Raw genomic sequence first — 27,258 nt, 5'->3', positions numbered from 1 at the left:
AAATTTAATGCTACATAATAAAGATAATTCATATTTTGGACTATACTGAGAATACAACTGCTTAATGCATTATAATTATCCCCAACAGTTGTAAAGGAATGAACTATTAATAATAGTAAATAACCAAAATTCTTTTTAGTCTTAAGGGCTTTTTTGAAATATTAAAATTAAAAACAAACAATAAACTTCATCACAGGAATATCTGGCTGCCTTAATTAAGTTACTTCATGAAACAGGAAATGCAAAGACTGAAGTAAGTAGATTAGCATTTTAAAACTATGGGCTCTGGACTTAGACAGCTGGGTAAACTTTAATATTTATCAAATGTGTGACCTTATGTAAATTATTCATTCTCCCTGTGCCTCAGTTTCATCGTATGCAAAATGAAGATAATAACAGCATCTACCTTGCGGGGTTTTAAAAGGGCTATATAGGAGGATATATGTAAAATGCTCATAAGAGTTGGGGACACAGTGGGTTAAGCGTCTGACTTTGGCTCAGGTCATGATCTCACGATTCAGGAGTTCGAGCCCTGCATCGGGCTCTCTGCTGTCAGCAAGGAGCCCTCTTCAGATCCTCTGTCTCTCCTCCTCCCCCTATCCCTCCTCCACTTGTACTCGCTATCTCTCTCAAAATAAATAAATACACTAAAAAAAAAAAGAGTAGGGGACACATAGTAAATGTTTGATAAACTTTAGCTCCTACTAATACTATGAGCCCCCAATTTACTCACTGATCATACCTCTCATTCTATGTTTTTTATAAAATTTAAGGGAAAAATGCTATTCTACAGGATTTGTAATTCCCATTTCACACACTTATTGCACATCAGTAATATACCAGGTACTATGTTAGACATAAAGCACTGCAAACACCACGGACTTCTGGTCAATGAGCAAGTTATACAACAAACTTTTTATAGGAACATAAAGGTATACATTGCCTTGAACTCTGGTAAAGTATGTCACAGTGTCCAAAATAAAGCTATTAACAATAACAATGTAGGTGACTGTTCATGAATATGAATCCTAAAAATAAAATCACAGTTAGTGTCAATGCTAGAGATCATTGTTCAGTTTAACTAAAATTCTTCTGGAGGTTTAATCAACAACTTGGAAAGCACAAAAGACTGGAAAGGGGCATGGTAATCTGAGTCTGATTCTTGGATTTTATAGACCTACTCAACTTGGCACACAACAGATGCTTAGTAAACATTTGTATTGCCTAAGTATGCCACTAAGACTAAAAAGTACTCCAGAGTTAATCTGATTCAGAGAAGAGATTGCCACCTAGTGGAAAATCAGGCTCATTACCTGGGATTATCAAATAATGCTGACAACTTCCCAAATTAAGACTTGATCCTACTTAAAATACTACATGTGTGTTAGTATTCAGGCCACGTACGGGTAATAAAAAGATGAATAAGCCTCCATCTCTTCTCCCCACAAAGTATAGACAATACAAAAAAAATCACATACCAAGAGGCATAAAGTAAATGATATTGCAGAAAAAAATTTTGCTTATTAGACAATCAAAAGCTAGTACTTCAGGAAATTTGCTAAAAAGGTGGGTTAGTATAGCAAAGAAGAGCATGGTCTCCAAGTCCAAACTTCATGGATTCAAGTCCTGGCTCATGTAAAATGAGAATAATTATAGTATTTATCTCTTAAGATTATTGTGAAAAATGAAGTAAATATATGTAAAGCACTTAAAACAGTACCAGGTACAAAGAAAGTGCTTTAGAAGTATTAGTTATGATTATCATTACATGTAGAACAGGAGCCTAGAGATGGAGGTAAACATATATTAATAACAGAACATTAACTGCTAAAGTCTAGCTTCATAAATTTAATTCAGTGGAAGCCGTTTCTTCTGACTAGTACTCTGTTATTATGGGAATCCTAAAAGTACATTATTTGTGGTACTCTGTGACTAAATTTTGTATTACTAGATGATTAACCCTTTCAACATCAGGCAAATAAAACTACCTTCTGAAAGTAAAAATTGTGTTTCTTACCAAAAACAGCAAAAAGCCAGTAGAATGAAAGACCCAAAAGACCACAACCTGAACATATGCTTAGCAGAGAAAGATGCCTGCTGACTCTTCACAGATTTTGCTAGAACTGAAAGACAGATGATACATTTAGCTACCACTGTGGTCTCATTCACAGCTTATTCAACTTATTTAAAAAAAATGAGTTTGCTCCATTTTCCTTGAAAAATGTCTGTCTAAACGAATGAGCAGCTCTGATAAATACTATTTTAAAATCATGTAACTAGTCTGTATCTTTTAAATTTTCTACCATTAAAACATTTATATAAAGATACATGTAAACTTTATTTTCTGACAAGAAAGTTTGGGCAAAATATTCCTGTACTAAAAAACAAATAAAATATAAGGCAAACCTATAATAGGTTAATAATAAATATTATAAATTTTAATAAAAAATACAAATACTATTTCATTTGATGATTCTGACCTGTATTTGATGAGTAAAATATTTTGGGTCTAAAACAACTTTCTGTTTTCTTACGAATATACACCATTCACAAGAACTGTGCTAAATCGTGGACTGCCTGGGATTATGTAACTTCTTCCTAAGCTTCCTCATTTTAAAAATAGTTAGGAAAATGTGTTGAAACATTTTGAGTTTTGTTTTTAAAGGTATTAGTATATTGAAAATTGTGTTCTAAAATCATGGTACAAAATAATTTAAATTCCATGTGTATTGTTTGAACTTTTTAATTTCTGAAACACTTTGAATTCCTTCATTTGACAGTAATATAGTATAGATACAATACGATGTTCTTATCTTCATGATTTATTTTCTAATACAACTGACCCAAAAAGGTGCATACTCTAATAAATAAAAGGCTGTCAACAGAATGAATAAAAAGAGGGGAAGAAAACCTTTTTTACAATTCCCTTTCATAGAGAGGTGCTTATCAGCATATTAAAACCTAAACTGCCACAAAGTCAAGTCTATATGGGTTACATGAACATGGTAACAACCCGTTTTACCTTTTTCCTTGTTTTAATATATCCTTTTTCCATTTATGAAGTACTTTCACAGTCTCTGACTCACAGGATTCTCACAAATAGCTCTCTTACGTGGCACAGGTATTAACAGTAGCAGCACCACTGACCAGATCAGGAAATGGAGCTTCAGGAAGGCAAGAGGCTTGCACCAGGTCACTACAGCAACAGAAATGAACCTAAAACCTCTGCTTTTGAATTCCTAAAAGCACTCTGCTCTTTCTACTGATGTTTCTAGAATGGACTTCTTAGTCCAAGTTTTGAGGCCTACTGCCTCAAAACCAAATCAGCAAATCCAACTGGGCTAATCTCCTGATGGAAACCCTTGATTCATGACCAAAAATTACTGAATAAAAAAAAGATAAGAGTGGGACTTTCACTTGCATTTGTAGTGAAAATTTCAAAAGTCTAAAAAAAAGCACATTAGGAATTCATTAAATGAAGACTGTTGTGAAACCTCTAAAGGTTCTGAGGAAATAACTGCGCTGCTAATTTCTGTATGACAGTCCCAGGGATTAAGTGCCTAAGTGTGACTCTCCTTCACAGGAAGATTTAGAGGTGACACAGAGAAAGACCTGTCTCTGGATACACGTTTGCACCAGTCACCAAATTTGAATATGTGTTAGAGAAACTGATTTCTTCTTGGTGAGGTTTTTAAAAATAAATTTCAATTTTACAAATTATTTTCTAATATAATGTGCCTGGAATAGCATAACAATATCCATACAGTGATCAACAATTTCAGGTTTAGAACTTAACTGTCTAATAATTTAGCACTTATCACAACATTAACCAATAATCAATTAACCACTAATATTTCTGTGAATTTCTTATTGTGAACACTTAAATGTAACCACTCACATTTCATTTAAATTTAAAACTCTTTGCCAAATAATCCCACATTAATGTTACCTATAATAGGCGCATTTGTACATTTATGCGTTTATGACCCTGTATGTATGCCATCCTAGCTTAGCAAAAACAGTGAATGGTGATACATGACACCCTAAACAAATCAGAGACTAATAAAGACCGTTTATTTTCAATAGGATTTAACATATAAAGAAAACTGAACTGTAATTTTGGGAGTGACAGCACTATCAATGCAACGAGAACAATGAAATCCTAATTTCAGGACAGAAATTAAAGAAATGTGTGAAACAGCATAAACCCAAACAATTCTAAGAATGCTATATTATTCCTGAAAAATGTGCCCAGAGTCCTTATTTATTTTTTCTCAGAATGACAGAGAAGTGTAATTTTAGAGTTAAAAAAGACATTAAATTTCTAATTCCAGATCTTGTTTTCACTGACATTTGATTTTTTGCCTTCCTTTTAGGTTAAGAAATTCTTTTTTTTAAATTTTTTTAAACATTTATTTATTTCTGAGACAGAAAGAGACAGAGCATGAGCTGGGGAGGGGCAGAGAGACAGGGAGACACAGAATCTGAAACAGGCTCCAGGCTCTGAGCTGTCAGCACAGAGCCTGATGTGGGGCTTGAACACACAGACCGTGAGATCATGACTTGAGCCGAAGTAGGATGCTTAACTGACTGAGCCGCCCAGGCACCCCAAGATTAAGAAAATCTTAAAACTGTGACTTATTATAACTATGAGCTTTGATGAAAAAAAGAAACATGGAATAAGAAATTAAATATTCAACTGAAAACATTAAAGATCCTATTTCCGAAATGTTATTTACCTTTAACAAATACTCAAACAATTTTTAGGTGAATTTGACTTAGTTAAATTTACAAAAAAAGTGTTGACTATCTTTCTGTGATTCCAACAGAAGGGCACAACCATTTATGTGTATTTTTGCTGATATTTAAACTCCATAATTACAGTGCTTTTGGAAAAATAAAATGTTATAACATAATAATAATATAATCTATTTAATCTGTTTGGGTCTTAAAATATATCCAAGAAGCCTTTATTAATACAAAGGTTGAGAGTTTTCACAGAGTACATGATTCCTGGGTCAGTCTAAAAGTAAAGGTTGCTCGAAATATTCTTTACTTATCAGCAGTGAACTTACCATGGAAATCATAAATATACAGAAGAATTGGCTCATTCTGCCCAAATGCACAAAATGCAACCATATTTTCAAGTGGGTGATAAGAAATGTCTCGAATGGGTGATTTGAATGGCAGGTCAGAATACACTGCGACTTGTTCTCCTAAATAAGAAAAGACATTCAATAATCTGTACTATTTCAAATATCTCTCATTAGAAGATTATTCTGCAACTTAATTAAAATAGTTACAGTATGTAATAATGAAGCTACGTTATTTACATGAAAACTTAAAATATGTAAAAATAGTTGAGTAACTCTTAAATTTTTTCATGTTTATTTATTTTTGAGAGAAAGAGACAGAGCGTGAGCAGGGGAGGGGCAGAGAGAGGGAGACACAGAATCTAAAGCAGGCTCCAGGCTGTCAGCACAGAGCCTGTGCCGTGTGCTGCTCAGACGCAGGAACCGTGAGATCATGATGACCTGAACTCACAAACTGTGAGATGATGACCTGAGCCGAAGTCGGACACTTACTCAGCTGAGCCACCCAGGCGCCCAAGTAACTCTTATATTTAATTATTTTTCATCCTGTTGGACCCCCTTTTCTACTTTTCAATTCAACCTCTTCAATGAGGTTTACAAGGCACAAAATAAAAACAAAAAACTCAGTAGTAGAGAAATATCTGACCCTGAAATCTGACAGAGCTGAACAAATGCCAACTGACAAAGAACTCAGGGAGAACCCNTGCTTTAAAGATACATCTGATTACTGGGGCACCTGGGTGGCTCAGTGGGTTAAGTGACCAACTTCAGCTCAGGTTACGATCTCACAGTTTACGGGTTTGAGCCCCGCGTAGGGCTCTCTGTGCTGACAGCTCAGAGCCTGGAACGTGCTTTGGAGTCTGTGTCTCCCCTTCTCTCTGCCCTGCTTCCCCGTACTCACTCACACACACTCTCTCTTAAAAATAAATAAAAACATTAAAAAAATTTAAAAAAATACATCTGATTATTAATGGCTAAAAGAGGCCTACAGAGAGATCTAAGGAACCTATGAAAACCAGAACTCACAAAGAAAAGAACCTAGATCTATTTATTGAAGGGAAAAAAAGATTTAATACTTCCAAACTGATCCTAAAGTATCAAAACACGATAAGAAAAAGACAAAAAACTCTAAGTGAACTGACTAGTCAAAAATGCTTAAGGGAAAGTGAGAGAATGTGGCTTCAGGAAGGCACTTGTGATGTGTACCAGGTGGTGTAAGTGCGAATTACTAAATTCTACACCTGAAACTAATATTATACCATATGTTAACTAACTGGAATGTAAATAAACACTTGGAAAAAAAATCAAGAGAATAAACACAGTGAACCAAATACTATTAATTTTTAAATTTTTCCCCCAAATACTATTAATTAAAGATATTTTAAATTTTATAAAATCTCTCAATTTAGTGCTAAAAAATGTTTATGTGGTTTTAGCTTTTCTTTTGAAAACCAAAGGTGAGGCACAAATCAACTCCGCAATGTAACAGTTTCCTGTCTGGGAAAAGAATTAATTACAGTAATTGAGGTAAACTGCATTGGCTTTTTTTGTGTTGTTTTAAAGATTTTATTCTTGGGGTGCCTGGGTGGCTCAGTCGGTTGAGCGTCCGACTCTGGCTCAGATCATGATCTCGCAGTTCGTGGGTTCGAGCCCCACATCAGGTTCTGTGCTGGCAGCTCAAAGCCTGGAGCCTGTTTCAGATTCTGTATCTCCCTTTCTCTCTGACCCTCCCCTGCTCATGCTCTGTCTCTTTCTGTCTTAAAAATAAAAAAAATAAACTATGAAAAATTAAAGATTTTATTCTTAAGTAACCTTTACAAACCCAATGTAGGGTTTGAACTTACAACCTGAGGTCAAGAGTTGCATGCTCTACCAACTGAGCCAGCCAGGAGCCTCAGGTAAATTGCTATTAAGTTTCAGACATCAAAACTTTGACAATTTATTTCTAATAAAAATATATTACAGATATTTAGCCATGCGTATACTCACTTATATTCCAAATACAGCTTATAAATATTTTATATTTTGCATTATAATCTTAATTAAGTACTTCTCTTAATATAGGATGGGGAATATAGTCAATAATACTGTAATAACTTTGTGTGATGACACATGGTAGCTACACTGAGCATGTGAGCATTCTGTAATGTAACTGCTGAATCATTATGTTTGTCACACAGCTTAAACTAATATCATATGTCAACTGCAATAAAAAAAATACTTCTCTTAAGATTGATAATCTCTCACTATAGGCAAGGACAGAATAAACCTTGAATTACAATGTGAAAGTTATCAAAACAGTAAAGAACAGAATGTAATACAAATTTAGACTGCAGCTTAGTTCCATTATCAGCTTTCCCATTTTGACAAACATAATTGAGAGCCTGAAATCAGAACCTCCCTGAAAATTATTCCAGAAAATGGCAGTTTTCACCTTTATTCAAAACAAAAACAAACCCAAAAGTATTTTTAAGATCAATGAAACATTTACCTGTTTCTGGGTTCCAAACATATACTATGCCATCTTCACTTCCCGCAAAGAGAAAAGTCCCACATGGTGTCAAAGTACTATGAATCTTTTCCCGATAATTTGCTGCACCTACAAATTTCCTTGCTGCTAATCTACAAACAAAAAAGATTTCACAAATGTAATATGTCTTAACCATTGAAAAGATTGGTGGTTAAAAAAAAAACTTTTCTCTTAAATACTTCATTTGCATTTAACAATTTTTGAGACTCTGTTACATGGGAGACATTCTATGATGGGTGTAGAATAAAGAAAAGATAGTCCCAGGGACTCCCAGGTCAAGGAGTTTCTAATTTAGCAGGACAGAGAAGGAATGAATCAATGTTAAACAGAAAATGGATATAGAAAGTGCCACAAAAGAATAAAAAGGGTACTTTGCAGATAAAGGTGATTATTTCTATGAAGAGAGAGCCAACATTTTAGAAGTAGCATTTGAGTTGGTTACTGAAGAATGTACAGAATTTTTATGTTCTTTTATTTTTTCCAGGTGATAAATTAAAAAAAAAAAAAAAGAGTTTACCTATTTACTTTGAGAGAGCGTGCATGAGCAGGGGAGGAGAGAGAGAGGGAGAGAGAGAATCCAGAGCCCAACAAAGCTCAATTGCATGAACCAAACTGTGAGATGAAGACCTGAGCTGAGCCACCCAGGCACCCCCATGTGATAAATTTTTAAGATCACACAATGTATAGTTGTATACTTGTGGAAATATGAGATTAAAATCTTATTAAATCATCTAATATGGTATATAACCTTCTAGACTTTTTTACTTGTGAATAATAGCTAACATTTTAGTGCTTGCTATGTGCAGGTAAACACACTATCGTGCCTAGTTTAACAATGATTCATGAATAACAGTCCTCTGTGTCCAAAAGTATAGATTAGGTATTATCATTATAGGAGGTATGTATTATATCACTGTCTAAATGTACCTTAAGAAATCTTCTACTATGGGACAATAGAATGTTCCCAGCTTTCTCCTACCATGAACATGATTTCTATGAACAACCTTCTGTAAATGTACTTTTTCACTGTTTTATGATTATTTTCACATAAATTCCCAGACCTGAGGCTTTTGGGCCAAATATATCTAGAGTCCTTGCTATATGGTGTAAAGTTTTAAGTACTTTACATACGTAAACTAATTTATTCCCTGTAAAACTCTTATAAATATGTTATATTATTTCTCCCATGTGAGGGGGAAAGAGGCAGAGAATGGTTGGTTGGTCAGGGATGGAAAAGGCAGTATTTGCCTTTAAGCAGTTTGCCTCTAGAGCTCAAGCATGATTCTAAGCTGAATACTACTTACTAGTTAGAAAGAGAATAACCAAACTTCTTAGGCCTGGCCTTCTAAAATCTGGCTCTAATCTCTACCTCTAAAACAACTCTCAGGGCTCCTTGGCGGCTCAGTTGGCTCAGGGTCCAGCTCTTTCAGCTCAGGTCATGATCTCACAATTTGTGGGATCAAGCCCTGTGTTGGGCTCTGTATTGATAGCATGAAGCCTGTTTAGGATTCTCTCTCTCATTCTCTCTCTGTCCCTCTCCTGCATGTATGTGCGCTCTCTCTCAAAATAAATGAGTAAACTTTAAAAACAAATAAAAAAATTTCTCTCTCAGCGCTCCTTATCAAGAAACTTATGCATCTACAGATTTATCCACCCTTCCTTGAACACAACTTCTATTATCCTACCTCTGAATTTTATTCCAGGCTTTTCATGTTTTCCACCCTCCTGACAATACTTCTATCTTGTCTAAATTCTATCCATCCTTCAAGACTGAGCTCAAAGGTCAGCTTCTCCATAGAGCCTTTAACAGAATACTATAGTAGACTTATCATCACCTTTCTATTGCCATGAAAGATATAATCCTATTACGTATTTATCTTCATTTAAAAAAATACATATCAAGTACTTACTATCTGCCAGGCATAACACAGGTACTATTCATGAAAGAATAAGCAGATTCCAATCCTAGAAGATCTTACAATGTAGCCTAATTAAATGTTTTGTGAGTTTTTCTGGAGGCAGTACAACTAGATTATAAACTCCTAATGAACAAATTCTGCTAATCATTCTCACATAGCACTGATGTCAGTACCCTGAAGAGCTCCACATTAAATACTGAAGGCTGTAACAGCCCTAAAAGATAATTGCAGAATAAACTAGTATAGACTACCACATTTTCCTTTCAAAATACAATAATGACAACTAGTAGGACTAGCTTTCTCTTGTTTGTTTTACAAGTACTATTAACACCAAACAAAAACCATCAGAAGACCATGTTAGTTTTTCCAGAACTCTACTTCTCTGCTTTTTACATTAAGGATATTTCCTTTCCTTATTGAGAAATAAAACAGAATAAGAAAAACAAGGACATATTAATCAAAAGCCATCTCATTCTGTTATGATAGTATATCAGAGTAGTACACTTTACCAGTATCATCAAAGTAAAAGATATCTATGGTAGAAGTTTCTTCTTCTTTAATTGTGACAAAAAAGAGCAACTGACTATATTTCTACTCCAGAACTATTCACATTTGAGCCAAAAAATTCTTTGTTGTGTGGGGAGGCTGTCTTACAAACTATAAGATGCTTAGCAGTATCTCTGGTCTCTATCCACTATATACTAACATTCAAAAATGCTTCCAGACACTGTCAGATGTCCTCCAGGGGAAAAATTGTCTACTTAAGAACAAAGCTGCATTTTATAAATATGAATTAATTCAGTTCTTATTCTATGAGCACTTTATCTGTCAATATTGAAATATACTTACATTCGGAGATCCATAATTCTCAAAGTACTGTCTTTGGTATGGATTAACAATCGTTTTCCATTGGGATGAACCTCCATATAACTTATGGGAATCCCCTTAAACTCACTTTCCTTAATTTCCTGAAATGATTAAAAAAGATTATAAAATACTACCACTGAACAGTTTATTGAATATGAAGCACCTTTTAGAGTATAAAATTAATTTGAAGAAGTCATTTTCGATTGCAATTTAAAGGATCCTTTAAAATTGTTAGCCAAAGAATTCCCAATAAAGGTTGAAAATAAAGCTGATAATATGTATCTTCTGTTATATAATGCTGCACTTAACTGACATTATTGTATATTCCCAAATAAAAAGCACTTCCTAAAACCTAATTTCTAACACTGAATTTTCTTGCTTACCATTATAAGAGAAAGCTTCTAATTTTTATAACTGCAAAAGTTAGTACCAAATTAACTTTCAAATTCTATTTCAGTCTGAGATTATTTTTTCAGGTACTTATTTCCACTTTGTCCCGAAAAAGATATGCTATTATGCTATGCATCTTATTCTGAGCTCATCTGATTTAGACTGTAGTTTTACGTTATTTTTGTTTTTTTGTTTTTTAGGAACAAGAACCAAGATTTTTATTTGTTCACTTCCTGCATTTGAAGTATTCCTCAATGACATCCTAGGCCCGAGACTCTCTGCCATAGATAGTCTTAACCATCACACAACTGCAAGCAACCACGTTATCGGCTTTTCCTTCCCTGTCCATTTTACAGAGGCTGACCCACTCCCCTAGTTTCTTGTCGTCATCAACCTTAATGAGGCTGATCTGGTGCTCAACACAAAATGTCTCCCCACTAATACAGAGGCTGATCTCAGTGGGATACAAGCACACAAAGACGGGCTTGATGGTTGTCTAGGCTTTGGCGGCTTTGCAAATTCCACATGCTAGGCCATTGTGGATGGGGGTGGTCTTCAGGACCTCTTGTAAAGCAATAACAACATGCATTACACCTCCATCCAGCAGCAATGCCTTCCTCCGTACGGTGGTGGGTTATGATGGAGCCAAACCTCAAGTGCACCTGAGCCTCCAAGATTTTTTTTCGGATAGTTATTTAAGGCAGCGATGGAAGATGTCTGGCTAATGATGTCAAGACCTATACACTGAAGGAAACTCTGCCTGGATGAGCCTCACACAGAAGAATTACTAAAGCAAAATGCTTACACTAAAGTCCACAGAGTCAGCAGAAAGTCTGCTTTAACCTGCAGGCAGAATTTGGAATTAGCCTTCATTTTCTTCGAGGACCCGACTGATGCTTTGTCTCCAGCTCCTAGAGGGTCTCCTCTTCAGAGGTGGTCTGGCACTAGCTGAAGTACGGAGGGGTAAGTTCCAGCAGCGGCAGCTGAGCCCATGCTATTGCTGCCTGACACTGAGACCTGCCACTAGCTCCTTTTTAAAAGTTACAGGAAAAAGTCAAACACTGACAACACAGGGGGGGTGATGCTGATTGAACTACGACAACTTGGGGGTGGGGAGGCACTGTTGGGGTATGAGGAACATTTACACAGACGCAAATGTGCAAAATCAAAAACACAGAGCTGGCTAACAAGTTGTGTTGGACATGAATTTGACAAAAGTGCTAGCATGTCTAGCGTTTGTAGTGTCTGTTAACGATTTCCTCTGTAGTTTTCTTGATCATACTCATCTTCAAACTAAAAAAGCCCTAGTTTTGAAGGCCATGTCCTGTAACAAGGAGTGTGTGCAATTGCACATGGACACTTCACCTTAAGGGACAGCTGAGTATAACCTCATGTCTCACTCCGCTGGCTGAAGAGAACCAGGTAAGAAATCAGAGTCTACAGTTTGTTCTAGGGCAGTAGCTACTGAAAGACATTCCAGTTCACTTCCTTTTAATTTTGGACTGTCTCAAGTAACTATCAGGTTGTAGATTTTGAAGATAAATTTGCCTTTTAGTTACTATACTGAAGTAAAGAAACACACGATTTTTAAGACAAATAATAGACTTCGCGTTATACATACAAATTACTGGAACAGGTATCTTGGGAGTTTTGCCAATCCCTCAGGTATGTAAGTAATTAGAAAGTTCTTTTCAAAGTGTGTGAAATTAATCTACAATATGAATCCCAAGCTATCAATCATTAATCTGATAGACTAGAGGGGAATGACTAAAAATAGAATAGGCAGTTTTTTAAAGAGATCTGATAGATTCAACTAAAGTTCATAAAAGGTGTCTTTTTTTCAAATGAGGACAACTGCTATTATAGAAGAAAAAAACCTTAAGAATAAAAGTATAGCATATAAGACAGAAACTATATCAACTTATACAGAACTCAGGTTTAAGAATTCATTTTGTATTTTTAACTAAAAAGCAGTGAATATGCACCAACAATATTGCTTAATATACGAGGCACCGTAAAAACACTCCAAAAATGAAAGTTTATTCATTTGATTCTGCCTACTTAGCAAAGTTAAATTAAAACAATTATTGTGATTGAATGGTAGACCCCACTCATAATTATATAATTTTGATTACATCATTGTGGAAGGACTGTTGACAAAATGTTGAGCACACGGTTTTTATTTTTTTTATTTTTTTAAACTCTTAAAAAAATATTTAATGTTTTATTTCTTTCTTTCTTTTTTTTTTTTTTAAATGTTTTTATTTATTTCTAGGAGAGAGAGAGAGAGAAAGACAGCATGAGCAGGGGAGGGTCAGAGAGAGAGGGAGTCACAGACTGAAACAGGCTCCAGGCTCTGAGCTGGCAGTCAGCACAAAGCCCGACGCGGGGCCCGAACCCACGAACCGCGAGATCATGACCTAAGCGAAAGTCGGACGCTTAACCGACTAAGCCACCCAGGCGCCCCTAATGTTTTATTTATTTCTGAGGGAGAGAGACAGACAGAACATGAGTAGGGGAGGGTCAGAGAGATGGGGAGATACAGAATCTGAAGTAGGCTCCAGGCTCTGAGCTAACTGTCAGCACAGAGCCCAATGCGGGGCTCAAACCCACAAACTGTGAGATCATGACATGAGCTGAAGTCGGATGCTTAACCGACTGAGCCACCCAGGTGCCCCGAGCACACTGTTTTTAGAGTGATGTTACTGGGTCAAAAGAAAGAATATGAACAGGAGAAAACATAAGTTATGACTTATAGATGGTAATGTAACATATGCCTCATTTGAGTGTAATTTCGGTAGTGGATCACTGAATGCCATATTACAAATTAGGGTTCAAAATAAGAAAGTGAAGTCTGACTAAAACGAAAATTTTCACTAAGCTGCTATATCATCAACTGGCCATTGGGAAGACTTGATAATTAATCAGTGATAGCTTGCAGGGACTGAGAAAAACTTCACTTTTTTTGAAGAGAGAACAGAGTGTCCTGATGTCATATTTTTAAAGTCATGTGGGTTCAATATTTTTGAATTTCTTTAATTAAACCTGAATATGAATTATGATTTTGTACCTTATTTACACTCCAGTGGCGCACTGAATGTTGCCCATCGTTAACTTTGACATAGGTATTCCAAACAACAATCACGCCTGTGCAATCTCCTGAATACATGTGATGACCTATTTAAAAAAAAAATTACCCTTTTATAAGTGCTACATACAGGTAGAAACAAGTAATACGAAATTGGAAACACACAGCCCAGTATAACAAAGAATCAGAAAGCTACTAAAAGGCATTTTAGTAAGGGGGAAAAAAAAGACCTAAAGCCAAAACACAAATTGTAGTCCAGTCCCAATAATCTTTAAATGAATTCTTCACTCTTCTGAATTACCTTTAATTACGTATTTCCCTTTGTCATTTACTTGACCTTGAATACAAAAAGAAATGAGCATCTAGTGCATTTGTATATAGTTCACGTTATAAAACCAAACAAACTGTTTGAATTATGTACATCTGTACTGCTCACTTTCGTTAACCTGTATAATCTGTTTTGTATTTCTGGAAAAACACCTATATTTTAATACTTTCAGCAAAATGCCTGAAACCAGTAGAAACTTAATAAATGATCAGATAATGAATAAAATAGTAAATAACAGGTGTTTCGGGTTAATATACACTCTGAAGAGTCAAACCATCTCATAGTTGAATGGGACCTCAGAGACCATCAAATTCAACTTCACGCCCACTCAGGAATATCTTCCACACCATAATGAACAGATAATTGTTCAGCAACTGTGAACTTAATATTAAACAAAGCAGCTATCCAACTGATAAACTACTCTGTATACCAGAATGTTCTTTCTAATTCTGAACAAAGAATATCTGCCTTCTGCAGCTTTGGTCTCATCTCTACCTACTGGAGCAACACAGACCAACTTTCTTTGTTTTGTGGACAGATGTCTTAGTCAAATATTTGAAGAAATTCATTCTTCTTTTTACAGTCTCAGTTACTTCTACTATGACAAAGTTTACAGACATCTTTCTATCCTTGGTTGACTTTTCTTAAAAGTGTTCCAATTCATCCTTATGGTTAAACTGAATATATTAGCAGTATTGTCATTTTGATCCAGATTCCATACTATTTAATTATAGCCATAGTCTGTATATCTAGCATCTGAAATAACGTAGAGGTATATACCATATTCATACGGGTTTTGTGAGGAATAAACTAGTTTACACATGTAAAGTACTTAAAACATTAAACCACATAGCAAGGACTCCAGAAACGTTTGATTCAGTAACCTTACATTTGGGAATTTATGTAAAGAAAATAATTATAAAACAGTGTAACGAAGCTTTATACACACACACACACATAAATATAAAATTCATACAAATTGTGTTCATGATATACGAAAACTGAAAACATCCTAAATACTGTCAATACTAGAAAAAATTTTCTCTTGAAACTTTCTTAAGATATATTTAGACAACTATATAACATACACGTATTAAATGTTAGCTGAATGCAGTGGTGCTCAGTACATAGTATAAAACACACATTTCCCCTACTATGTATCTAATATTCTTTTGGTATTTCCCCCTTCTTCCTCATTTTAACCCTTTCACTCAAAGCCACTTAAAAAAAACCTACTGAGGGGGCGCCTAGGTAGCTTACTCAGTTAAGTGTACGACTTCAGCTCAGGTCATGATCTCAGAGTTTGTGGGTTTGTGCCCCATGTCAGGCACTGCACTGGCAGTGCAGATTCTCTCTCTCCCTACCCTTTCTCCACTTGCACTTTCTCTCTCAAAATAAATAAATAAAACTTAAAAACAAACAAACAAAAAACGTACTGAGGGGATAATCACCAATCCAATGAGATATATTTATAAAATTTGATATATGACTATTGTCATAGCAAAGATTAGCTGAATATAAATGTTTAGGAATTTAATGAACTTAAAATTACCAACAAAACTCCCTCAGTGCTAAGTCTGTGCCTAGGTCTATATGATCTGCAAAATATACATATATCTAAATACATACAATTATCAATACACAAAATCCCTTTCGAACTTAAAAAAATTATTTTAGTGAACTAAAATTAAAAAAAAAATTTCTTCATGAAACTAGCCTTCATTTGAAATATATTGTGACCTACCTTCAATATCAAAACAGAGAGAGTTGATGAAACTCCTGTGCGTGTCAAACTGTCGGATCAATATGGCAGGATCTGCTTTCATATCAACTTTCCATACCCGTATCACAGAATCATAGCACCCTGTAACCACCAGCTCCTTTGCAGCAGGATGGAATTTAGCCGTGTAAACAAAAGAAGGGTGAGGCAAAACTCTGAAAGTATTGGTATTATTTACTTCATTTTTCCATATCCTGGAAAAGGATAAAAGTTACATATTGCTTCTTAAAAGCAGAAGTTTCTAAATCTTTCTCTAAAAACACAGCCAATGGGACTTAAGTAAGCAATGACAACAACCAATGGTAAACTAAATTTCCTAACAATCAAAAATTATATGATCAAAAATTTGATGGCTGGGGTTCTTTACATTTTGACAAAGTTACTTCTTAGTATCTACTTCTTAGTTATTACGAAGCATGATAATCTGCCTACTAATTGTAATCTATACTGTAAAATGAAAAATTATATTTGGATATGTCTGTTTTTATTAAATATACTTATTTTTGTCACTGATTAAATATACACTGTATAGTTAGTAAAATGCTGCAGTTAGTACATTACACACAAAAAATAAAATCTAAGGAGAGTTTTAATTATTCCCCACTTAGATTGTGCATATTGGTTTTGCAAAGTGCTCACTGGTAGAGGTATAGAGAACAGGATACTCTATTAGCCTTACATATGTAATTTCATAGCGTAGATATGATCTCAAAGACTTAAAAGCCATAATGAAATTACTGTATGAATACTTGCATAAAATAAGATTAAAATAATTATGATTTTTGATAGAAAACAGACTAACTTATATTAAATATTCAATTTATGTTCAACACCCTCATTATCTCTTTCTCTAAATAATGGACAATTTTTAAAAAGTTGTATTACTGTCACTGTAGTATTACAAGACACTCTTTTGAAAAAAGAGTACTATCCCTACGGGTTAAAACTGTTATGTTAGATACTCTGCAATTCTAGCCAATGTGTAAAAATAGGAAAAATCTAGCAACAGACAGGTACTAAATGAATGTGGAACACTGGGGTTTTAAATTTTGATTAAATTACTAGAATTAGAGAAATATATTAATTTTTTAATAAGGGGATTTACAGTTCATTCTTTTAATTACTACCTAAGAACTAAAGCAAATTAAGTCCCTTTCAAAATTATCAAAGAAAGAAAACATATGGTTGCCATTCAAGAATAACATTCTATGCATTTTCTCAGCAGCTGCTTCAAATACAGGATATGATCTTCAATTACTAAGAATCCAAACTAATGATGAAGGAAGTGAAAGAACATGTTTTTTAAGTAAAAATAAAGCATGTGTGTCACTGCATAAACGTTTTTACCTTAGTAATACTTTCAATGAATGTATGCTGCATGAAATATAGTACTTACTGAAAGAACAAAATCACCAATTTGTGATTAAAGTTGTTAAGATCGATTAAAAGAAAACTTCAGTTGCTTGCTAAAAAAAAAAAACCTCAGCAGTATTATCTGAAATAGTATATGACAGGCAGAAATGAAGAAATCATATCCTAAAAAAGCAGCTCAATTAAAATAGACACAGTATTTTTGGGGTGCCTGGGTGGCCTGTCGGTAAAGCATCCGACTTCAAGTTAGGTCATGGATCTCACAATTCATTGGTTCAAGCCCAACATCTGGCTCTGTGCAGACAGCTCAGAGTCTGGAGTCTACTTCAGATTCCATGTCTCTCTCTCTCTTTCTGCACCTCCCCTGCTTGTGCTCTGTCTCTGTCTCTCAAAATAAATAAATGTTTAAAAAATTTTAAAAAAAAGACACAGCATTTTAAAATAAAAGTGAAGTTTTTCATTCAAGACCTAACTGGTATGAATGAATGACGGCTTTCATCAAGCAAGCAATGGTCGAGTCCAAGAACAAAAGAAATATATTAATGAGTCTGGGGGAAAAACACGCTGATCACAGACAAATAACAAGGATATACTCAAACTTGTAATGACTAGATGACCACATATACACATAAAATTATTAGAACTGAGAAAGAAAAAACCTGAAGTTACAATAGTATGTGGGATAAGGGGTGGTGTGGGGACCTATGTGCCTAACTGGGAGCCCTTACACATGGGAAAAGTCTGATTATATTAGGAGTATATTATTATATAATTATTATATAATACAGATTTTATGGATGACAGCTAAAGACTTTGGTTAAACTTACATGGCAGAGAGCTATCTAGCGGGAAAGAGACACTACCACCAACATGTGGTGTGGGTCCCCAGGAAGCCAGAAGGAGAAGCAGCAGCCGGAGAAACCCATGCCTCTGCCACCCTTAGCATTAGCAACTCTCATTCTCTTCCTCTGGACTTTAGTTTATTCATTTTTAGCAGCCCTTACCTCTTTCAAACACCTCACTCTTTTTGGTTCTAGCCACAATGTTTCTCTCTTCACTCAGTTAATCCAACACATTAATATTTTTAAGATGCAAAGAGCTCTCAAAGCTACAAAAAGAAAAAGGTATATTTTGCTACAATGTATTATGTGCTCTGTGGAAAAATCCAAGAGACTTCAAGAAATGGTTAAATATGACCTGGGTTGTTTTGTTTCCTTTTTTAAAAATCTTTGTTTAGTTTTGAGAGAAACAGAGACAGAGCGCTAGCAGGGAAGGGGCAGAAGAGATGGACACATGGAATCCGAAGCAGGCTCCAGGATCGGAGCTGTCAGCACACAGCCTGATAAGGGGCTCGAACTAACAAACCATGAGATCATGACCTGAGCCAAAGTCGGACGCTGACTTTCAGGTGGTCCAGAGCTGGGTTTTAAATGATGACTAAGAGCCCATGGTGGCTCACAAAAGGCACTTAAATGTTTGCTGAATCACTGAGTTGGTCAGGAACATCAGGAAAAGAGCATTTAAGCACAGGAAGAGGAGGTAAGCTACAGGGCATGGAGATTCCAAAGAGGGTAAGATACTAAGGGCATTTCAAAAGACTGGGGGAGGCCAAGGGCACGTGGCAAGTGCACAGGACAAAGGTGCAGGGTCAGTGAGAAACATACCTGTTATGCCGTGGTAAGGAACTGGAACATTTTCTTTATTCTCTTCTTTTTTTTTTTTTTTTAATAATTTTTAAAATGTGCTCGCATGTGCTTATGTGAGCAGGAGAGGGGCAGAGAGAGAGAGAGAATCCCAGGCAGGCCCCATGCTGTCAGTGCAGAGTCTGACATGGGGATCAATGCCACCAACCTGACCTGAGCTCAAATATAAGAATTGGATGCTCAACCAAGTGAGCCACCCAGGTGCCCCAGGGACTAAAACATTTTAAAAAGGGCGGTGGTAATCATAGACTTCTGAAAATCAGGGCATCGTGAAAGATGCTTTTGGAAAGATGGAGGAACAAGAGACCGAACAGTGGGGAAGTTTAGCACCAAAAGTTTAAGAGAAGATTGCAAGGGCCTGAATGAAGGTAACACCAGTGAGGACAGAAAGAGTGTGAGAGAATGGTGAGCCTTTTAGAAGGGTGAACTGACAGACCCTGGCACTGCTTGGATGCGGAGAGGAATGGTGGGAAGAAAAAAAGGAAATGAGGGCTCTTCTGGGTTCCTGGCTCAGGAGACAGGGTGGATAGGATGCCATTAAAAAAATCCACAAGAAGACTAAAAGAGGAAAGCAAAGTTTGGTGATATCAGCAAGTCTGATGTGAGGTGCCACTGGATAGTCCAGACAGAAGTACGTAACAGAAAGTGAAATTCAGAAAAAAAGTGGGCACTAGAAGTCACTGCCTATGAGTAAGACTACAAGCCAGTAGAGACGAGAGACACCAGGACGAGCATACCAAACCGGGGAAGACGACAAGGAGACGAATAAACATCTATAGAGAACAGGAAGGGGAGGAGAAACGGAAAGCAGGGAATGAGAACTGGCCAGAGTCATAAAAAAGAAACAGAAGAGGTTGTCCAGGAAACCATTATCTGAAAATATTTTGAGACCAGTCAATAATTAAGTACTGCAGTGAAAGTAAACAGGGGAAGGACTAAAACTGGCTCTTGGATCTGAAGATCAGCAAGTGACTGCTGACCTCTTGAAGAAGGCTTATCTAGCAGAAGGGGAGTGAAAGCCAGACTGAGTGTAAGTGAAGACAATGTGCATAGAAGGCCCTTGATGGTGTAGAAAGAAAAAATAATGTGGTAGTCTGGGAAGCAGGAAGAGTTGAGGAAAAGATTTCTTAAGATAAAGAAGATCTGAATGTATTTTAGGATGACAGGACAAAGTCAACAAGAGAGGAAGATAGTGAAGAGACAAGAGGTAGGAAACAGAGCTGCAGACTGAAGGACTGAGATTAAAAGCGTAGATCAAAGGGTGGCCGAAAAAGTGTCTCAATTCACATTTTTGTTAAGGCAGCAGACAGAGATAAAGATGGGTACACTGATAGATACGGGGTAGGAAACCAGAGGGAAATGCAGGAAGTGCATGTCTGGCTTCATTTCGCTGTAAGCTGAAGGCAGTTGGCTAGTCAAAGTGGGAAGATGTGACTCAGTGTACAGAACTCCAGGTGCCGTGAGGCCTGGAAGTGCTGCTAGAGGAATGAGAGGAAACCGCTGAATTTTGATAAGGAAAAGGACTGTGCAGCTGGGATGAGAGCTCAGATGATTTTAAGACTTACAAATCCAGTCAGGCCTCAGCAGGGTTACAAATTGTTCTCTCGCCCAGCCTGGCCTCAGACAGAATGGCTGTGCCAAGAGGACAAGCAGACGAGAGGTTCTGGGGGCTAATGTCAGGAGGGACTCATAGCAGGTTCCCAGCTACACAGGGAAGGAAATCGATTCTCACCAATTATTCCCTTTTGCATTTAAATATACACTAAGCAGCAATGATAACATCTTAATCACTTAGACATTTTATATTAAAAAGGAAGCTGAAAAGGTTAATAGCAGAAGGGACCCAGACACTGGGAGTGTCTGCTATGAAGTGTGTTAGAACAGCAGGAAGCAGAAGTTAAGAGTGAAGTCAGAGGGGAATGATGAAGTGCTCTAAGCGTCAGCTTCTTAGTGCACAGAAATAATAAATGTTTACGTGTACCCACCTACATTTGTTGGAATCAAATTAAATGATATCTATAAAGGCATTTTGAAAAGCAGCCTAATTTAGAATACATGTAAGGTACAGCAAACAGTTAAAACAGTGCTAATGTCACTTCACAAAGTAGCTTTTAAAAATGTTATTGTGATACTTAGGTTAGAAGGGGTTAGATTTTTTTATGACTGACATTCTGAAAAACACAAATATTAACAATCTAGAAAACTCTTAAAACATGAGGTGCATATTCACTTACAAAGTATCCCCTGCTTTTCTAAAGTCTGCATTATACCACTTTACTTTTACCTAAGACTTCTAGTAATACTCTGTTTGTTTTCACTAACCAAAACACATCCAAAGAGGATTTCTGCTTTGATGGAAAAAGGAGAAAAGCAAAATTAGGGTTCAGTATTTGTTCTGCAATAAGGCCTTCCAGAGGCAGCGCACACCCCAAGCAGTGAGAGTGGCACTGCCAAGCTTTTCCCCGGAAACTACACTTGGCATCTCCACAGCGAGCTGCAACAGCTCTGAGCTGCATCTGTGAGCATCTCTACTTTATCTCAGTTTATGGTGTGCATCCGTTAGCAAGATGTGTCCTATGGTATCAGAAAAATCCAAGAGGTTATTTTTAGGTCTGGGAGTACTCAAAAACTTTTCCATATAAGTTAACAGTAATTACTTCTTCATTTTATGCCATTTTTGTCCTAAGAGAAATTTAAACATAAACACCATACTGTTGGATAGCAGAGGAAACCTTTATTGGCCCTATACCATGGACGGTGCAGCACTGTGGCCTGGTCCCTGCCCACAGCTAACAGTGAAGGCAGAATCCCTACCATTGAGAGCTTATACTCTTAGAAAAATATCAATTGTTTAATAACCTTATGTCAAAGTATTAATCAAACAGTGTACATAATGATCATTTAAAGACACTGAGACCAGAAGTATCGTATATTACATAAATACAAAATATTTAATAAAAACATCTTCAGCAAAAGTTTTCCACTACTACTTATCTAATCAGTCTGATGCACCTCTTTGATAGTCCCTTGATCAGCCTAACACAACTGATGCATTAGTTATTTTCCTTGACGGCAAGCAACATACACAAGAAGTACTTCTCAAATATACTAACCTGGCAGTGCCATCAGATGAGGCAGTAAGGATATAGCGATCATCATGTGACCAGCAAAGATCATAAATGATATTGAGATGGCCACACAATTCTCTCATGAAACGTCCAGAAGGAATTTCGTATACTAATGAAAATAGTAAAAAATTAGTAGGTTTCCAGGACAGAGAATCCTTAATCCAGTAATATGCAAATACACAGTTTATGATAATCTGTACATAAAGTAAGCACTGCCTCCAAGGATATTATCACCAAAGATATTTTAGCATAAAAAATTTCAAAGTCTACTTAAAAACAGTTTTTCATTTCCTTTAGACATAAGAACTTCTACATATAAAATTTTACAATATGCTCCAATTAACATTTATTCTCATCTCTTCAAAGCAATTTTTCCAATAATCTTTGACAACCATTAATTAAATAATAAATAGCATTTAAATTGTAACTCAGTTCAAAGATTCTATAATTTGGGCTTTCATGAATAAAGCATTACTTTACTGAAAATCAATTAAATTCCAACAAAATTTTAATTCTTTAAAGAATAAATTTAAACTGTGCTATTGTTAGAAAAAAATTCTAATACTAAAATGATTTAGTAAGAGAATTAACAAAGGTCTAATCCGATTAAGAAAGCATTGTGGTACTGCTATAAGTTAGGTTCACAATAAAATCTTATAAGATAATGACTTAATAATACAGAACAACGAAGTGTGCAATTCTCTACTTCCACCTAGTGGTAAAACCAAATTCCCTTTAAAATACTAAGCAGAACAGAAGTACTTCTGGAATAGCAACAGAAGGGATTCCAAATATCTGCTCCCTGATAAAAACAAAAAGAACACTGCAAATATTATCCAAATTAACTTTTTCAGAACTCTAGAAACTAAACAAAGATTTGCAACAATCTGAGAAGCATTTATTTAAGAAAAACAGCTGAATCTTGGTAAGAACCTGAGCTTTGCAGTGTTTTAAGCCTGCCGTGTTCCCATTCTCTTCTCTCAAACTCCAAAGCAGCTTTAAAAACCAACAGCCTCACAACAATGCCAGCAGCCTCGCAGCCACAGGATGGAGCAGATGAGGTATGAAGCTTCCCTCAAACCCCATCCCCAAGACTTATCACTATTAGGACAGTCTAGCAGTTCCCTGAAAGGCTCCATTCTCAGGGCTTGGCTTTATTTGACTTGGCTTAGAGCATGCACTGTGTAAACAGCCCTAACCCTAGGATGCATGCTGAAATAATCGGTGGCACAGCAGTCTGAGGTAGTGATACCAACTGAGGCTAAGAAGCAGCTGAGCAAAAAACTTAAAACGAAAAAACTAAAAATGAGATGTCCGTAAGAAATTTCAAAAAGACCTAACAAACTCCTGGGAATCTAGCAGGATGTATGCATGTGAGTGAAAGGCTTGAGACGCTTTGTCACTCTGGCTGACCTCAAAAGGCTCTGTGCAAACAGAAAGTGAAGGCTAAGGCAGAGTTGCAAACTGCCTACACAACATGTCAAGTGTGTGTTTCAACGCATACACAGATCTGCCTGGCAAAGGCTAGGTGATCTGCTTAGTCAAGGCAGTTAAAAATCTCTAACTATGACAGACCATCAAGCTAAGTGAGCAGAGACTCCAGAGACAACAACAAATAATCCTGGGTGGGTGGGTAGACAGGAGGGGGAAGGAAAAGAATCTGATTTCCAGAATAGCCTCACTGTAATAATATCTGCTTCTCAACACAAAATTAGGGAGACATGAAAAAACAAAGCAGTCAAGTATGGCCATACACAGAAATGAGGCAGTCCATAGAAACAAAGAGGAAGCCAAGACGTTGGCTGGTATTAATAGACAAAGACACTAAATCCACTTTTATAAATTTATTCAAAGATATAAAGAAAACCATCCCTAAAGAATTAACGTGCAAGAACAATTTCTCACAAAAAAATATCAACAAAGAGACAGAAATTATATATAAAGAAACAAAAATTCTAGGTTTGAAAAATACAATAATGGAAATAAACAATTCACTAGAGGGGCTCAGTAACAGATCTGAACTGGCAGAAAAATCAACAAACTTGAAGACAGGTCATTTGAGATTATGCTGTCTGAGGAACAGGGAGAAAAAGAATGAAGAAAAATGAATAAAGCTGCAGGCACCTGTGGGACACCGCCAAGTATACCAACAAAGAGATGATAAGTCTCAGAAGAGAAAAAATAGAAAGGAGCAGAAAGAACAATTTGAAGAAAGAAAGACTAAAAACTTCTCAATTTTGTAAAAACATTAATCCACACATCTAACAAGCTAAATAAATTTCAAATAAATTCTAAATAAATGCATAACCAAACAATCAAAAACCAAAGACCAATTTTTTGTTTTTTTGAGACTTAAGCAATAAGTATGTCTAAATTTATATAGATAGCATTTTGCACAAGTTCTTTTTAAGCGTAAAGTAACATATTTATCACTGAAATGCTGAAAACCTAAGTCAGAATGAAAATAATTCCTTCACTTCCTGAAAGAAATATATCACTATTAATATTCTGGAGTATGTTTCTTAAGAATCCTTTTTCCTCCATGAATAGGTTTTGATGACTTTTTAAAAGAGCATGGCTATAGTCAAACTACACAAAAAAAATTTTTTTTAAACTAACATCATTTCATCAGAAAAAAATTTATTTATTTAACATTTCATATTTATTTAATAAATGTTAATAAAGCCAATTAGAAGTCCCTGCTGAAAAAGAGTAAATCTGCTAAAAAATAAATTGTGTGAGGCTAAGGGAAGTTCAATATCAATATTTAGGACAGATGCCCCCAAGGAGTGGGTTACTTCCTGCTGAGGAAGCGGTTTTTCATAATTGTGCAAGAAGTAAGACAAAGTGGGGGCGCCTGGTGGCTCAGTTGGTTAAGCATCAACTCTTGATTTCGGCTCAGGTCATCTCATGGTTCGTGAGTTCAAGCCCTGTGCTGGGTCTCTGCAGACGTGTGGAGCCTGCTTGGGATTCTCTCTCTCCCTCTCTCTCTGTCCCTCTCCCACTTGCTCTCTGCCTCTCTCAAAAATAAATAAATATTTAAAAAGAAAAAAAAAGAGAAAGTATTTAATGCCTGTAAGTATAGAAGAGATGCTCACTTAAAAAACATCTCTGCTGTTACAGAAATTTTTCTTTTTAATGTGGTTTTCTTTATATTTTTTTAAATATTTATTTTTGAGGATACTCATTAAGTATTTTTAAAATATTTATCTTGAGTGCACATATGCAAGAAAAAAAGGGAGAGAGAATCTGCACTGACAAGCTCCTTGCTGTCAGTGCAGAGCCCAACATAGGGCTTGAACTCCAAAATCAAGAGTTGGAGCTTTAACCAACTGGCCCATTCAGGTGCCCTAACAAGGTTTCTGATATATTTTTTTAAAGACAATTTGAGAGTGGGTTTTGGCCTCTCTGCTGACTTCTCTACCATAATGAGAAGGCATCCTCTAGATGCTCCTGAGCCAACTGTTTCTGTTCTAGTGCATACGAAATTCGAAGGCTTTCATAATTTAAATTATCCCTGCTACCAACTGACCATAATGGACTAGAATTCCTCATGAGATTTATTAATGCCTGCATGTTTCTAAATTTCTATATTTAAAATAGGAAATGCTCACAAAAATCCTCCTGCATGTTTTAAAAATAAACTTAACATCCTTCATTTGATCATTCTCTTTCTACTTCTGAACATATATTTTATAGAAAACTATACAATTATTGTTAAAAAACTGGGGGATTACTCAAATTAAGATTTCAATGAATTTTATAATACTAAACAATGTCCTTCACATAGACTTCGATCAGATTAAACAGGTAAAATTATTACTCACAAATAATTGGATATCCATCCCTGCTAGCACAGGCCGCTGCTAATACTCTTCCGTTGTGAGAGAAAGCAAGACAAAAACATCCTCGTTCTCCTGCATTTAGCGAGAAGAGGTGCTTGTTTGGGATACGGCAAGCCTAAAACACATATATTAAGAAAAATAAGAAACATTAAAATATGAAGGCGAGTTATTAATTCAATTATTGTAGTGGTAGTGCTTTATTTTTTTTTTAAAGTCCCTTTACTGTGATGCAGGGAAAGAGAAAAGCAAGTAAACAGAATGATGGAAAACTATAGTAAATTATTTTACTTCCTACAAAGGGAATCAGTTTCCCATAAAATGAAGTCAGTGTATACTCCATATCTGACTAGTACTTAATTCACCTAAACTATGAAGCAAAATGTCATTATCTGGTACTCTAAAGCTGTCACTACTGCACAAAAGATACAGCCAAGCACACACACACAAAAATGTCATATCACATCTTTATTCCATGACACCTAATAAGTGATATTTGCTGAACCACAACTTGTTCTGAGACCGCAAATGCCCTACAGGGCTTAGCTTAAGCCCAGGATGTATGAATTGCTCATTTCCTCTTTTTCTCTCTTAAAATAATCATCATTTGTGGCTGCCTTCCAAAGGGAATTTTCAAAGTAATCAATCACCCCCTGTTGGTTTCTTCTTCACTTATTAAAATTTCTTCATTAATTTTTATGAATTACCAAATGATCCCAAAACTTTCCATGTATAGTATCTACTATAGAAAATACTACTTACTTTTATTTGCTCTAATTCTGCTTCTTCCAAACTTTAGTGAGCCTTAGTTCTTATTATTTTGAAAGTTCAATTAAACATATTCTGGACCCTTACTATATGCTATGAATGTAGTACTTCCTCACAAATGTCTTTTCATATGTTCATCACAGCATCCTGTAAGTAACCATTATTTTTATATATAGCTAATAAGGATTATTCAGAGGGTCAGGTGCAGCTTGCTGGGCCTAGTCAAAGACTATTAGTTCAAGAGGCTGCCTTCTGGAGAGGTACCAGGTGCTTCACAAGTAGCACCAAGATACAGTAACATTATCAGCAGGCAGCATTATAAGCAGCTACTAGGAAAGTGGAATATTCAACAGACATTTCTTAGGTGTCAACAATGTACTGGACACCATGCTACCCATCTTTCCCCTCCATCATCCACATGTTTTAGAAAAGGGAGGGAGATTAAAAAAAG

The 27,258-nt window shown here is 35.9% G+C and overlaps 1 protein-coding gene and 1 pseudogene across 6 annotated transcripts in view; both read right to left on the bottom strand.

Moving 5' to 3' along the window:
* The window catches only part of AHI1 (Abelson helper integration site 1), a 209,248-nt gene that overhangs the window by 142,339 nt on the left and 39,651 nt on the right, over positions 1-27,258 (bottom strand). For all 6 annotated transcript variants that reach the window (XM_077776050.1, XM_077776052.1, XM_077776053.1 and 3 more), the window contains exons 11-17: positions 26,025-26,157; positions 22,183-22,306; positions 15,960-16,189; positions 13,870-13,976; positions 10,392-10,510; positions 7,585-7,715; positions 5,076-5,216 (exon numbers count right to left, since the gene is read on the bottom strand). In XM_077776050.1, coding sequence (XP_077632176.1) covers positions 5,076-5,216; positions 7,585-7,715; positions 10,392-10,510; positions 13,870-13,976; positions 15,960-16,189; positions 22,183-22,306; positions 26,025-26,157 — 985 coding nt within the window. The remainder of the gene's footprint in view (positions 1-5,075; positions 5,217-7,584; positions 7,716-10,391; positions 10,511-13,869; positions 13,977-15,959; positions 16,190-22,182; positions 22,307-26,024; positions 26,158-27,258) is intronic.
* Positions 11,026-11,792, bottom strand: LOC144241560 (small ribosomal subunit protein eS12 pseudogene; annotated as a pseudogene).

This window comes from Crocuta crocuta, unplaced genomic scaffold, assembly GCF_008692635.1.
Source record: "Crocuta crocuta isolate KB4526 unplaced genomic scaffold, BGI_CrCroc_1.0 scaffold25, whole genome shotgun sequence".
Classification (NCBI taxonomy): Eukaryota; Metazoa; Chordata; class Mammalia; order Carnivora; family Hyaenidae; genus Crocuta; species Crocuta crocuta.
This window is presented reverse-complemented; position numbering and strand designations above follow the sequence as displayed.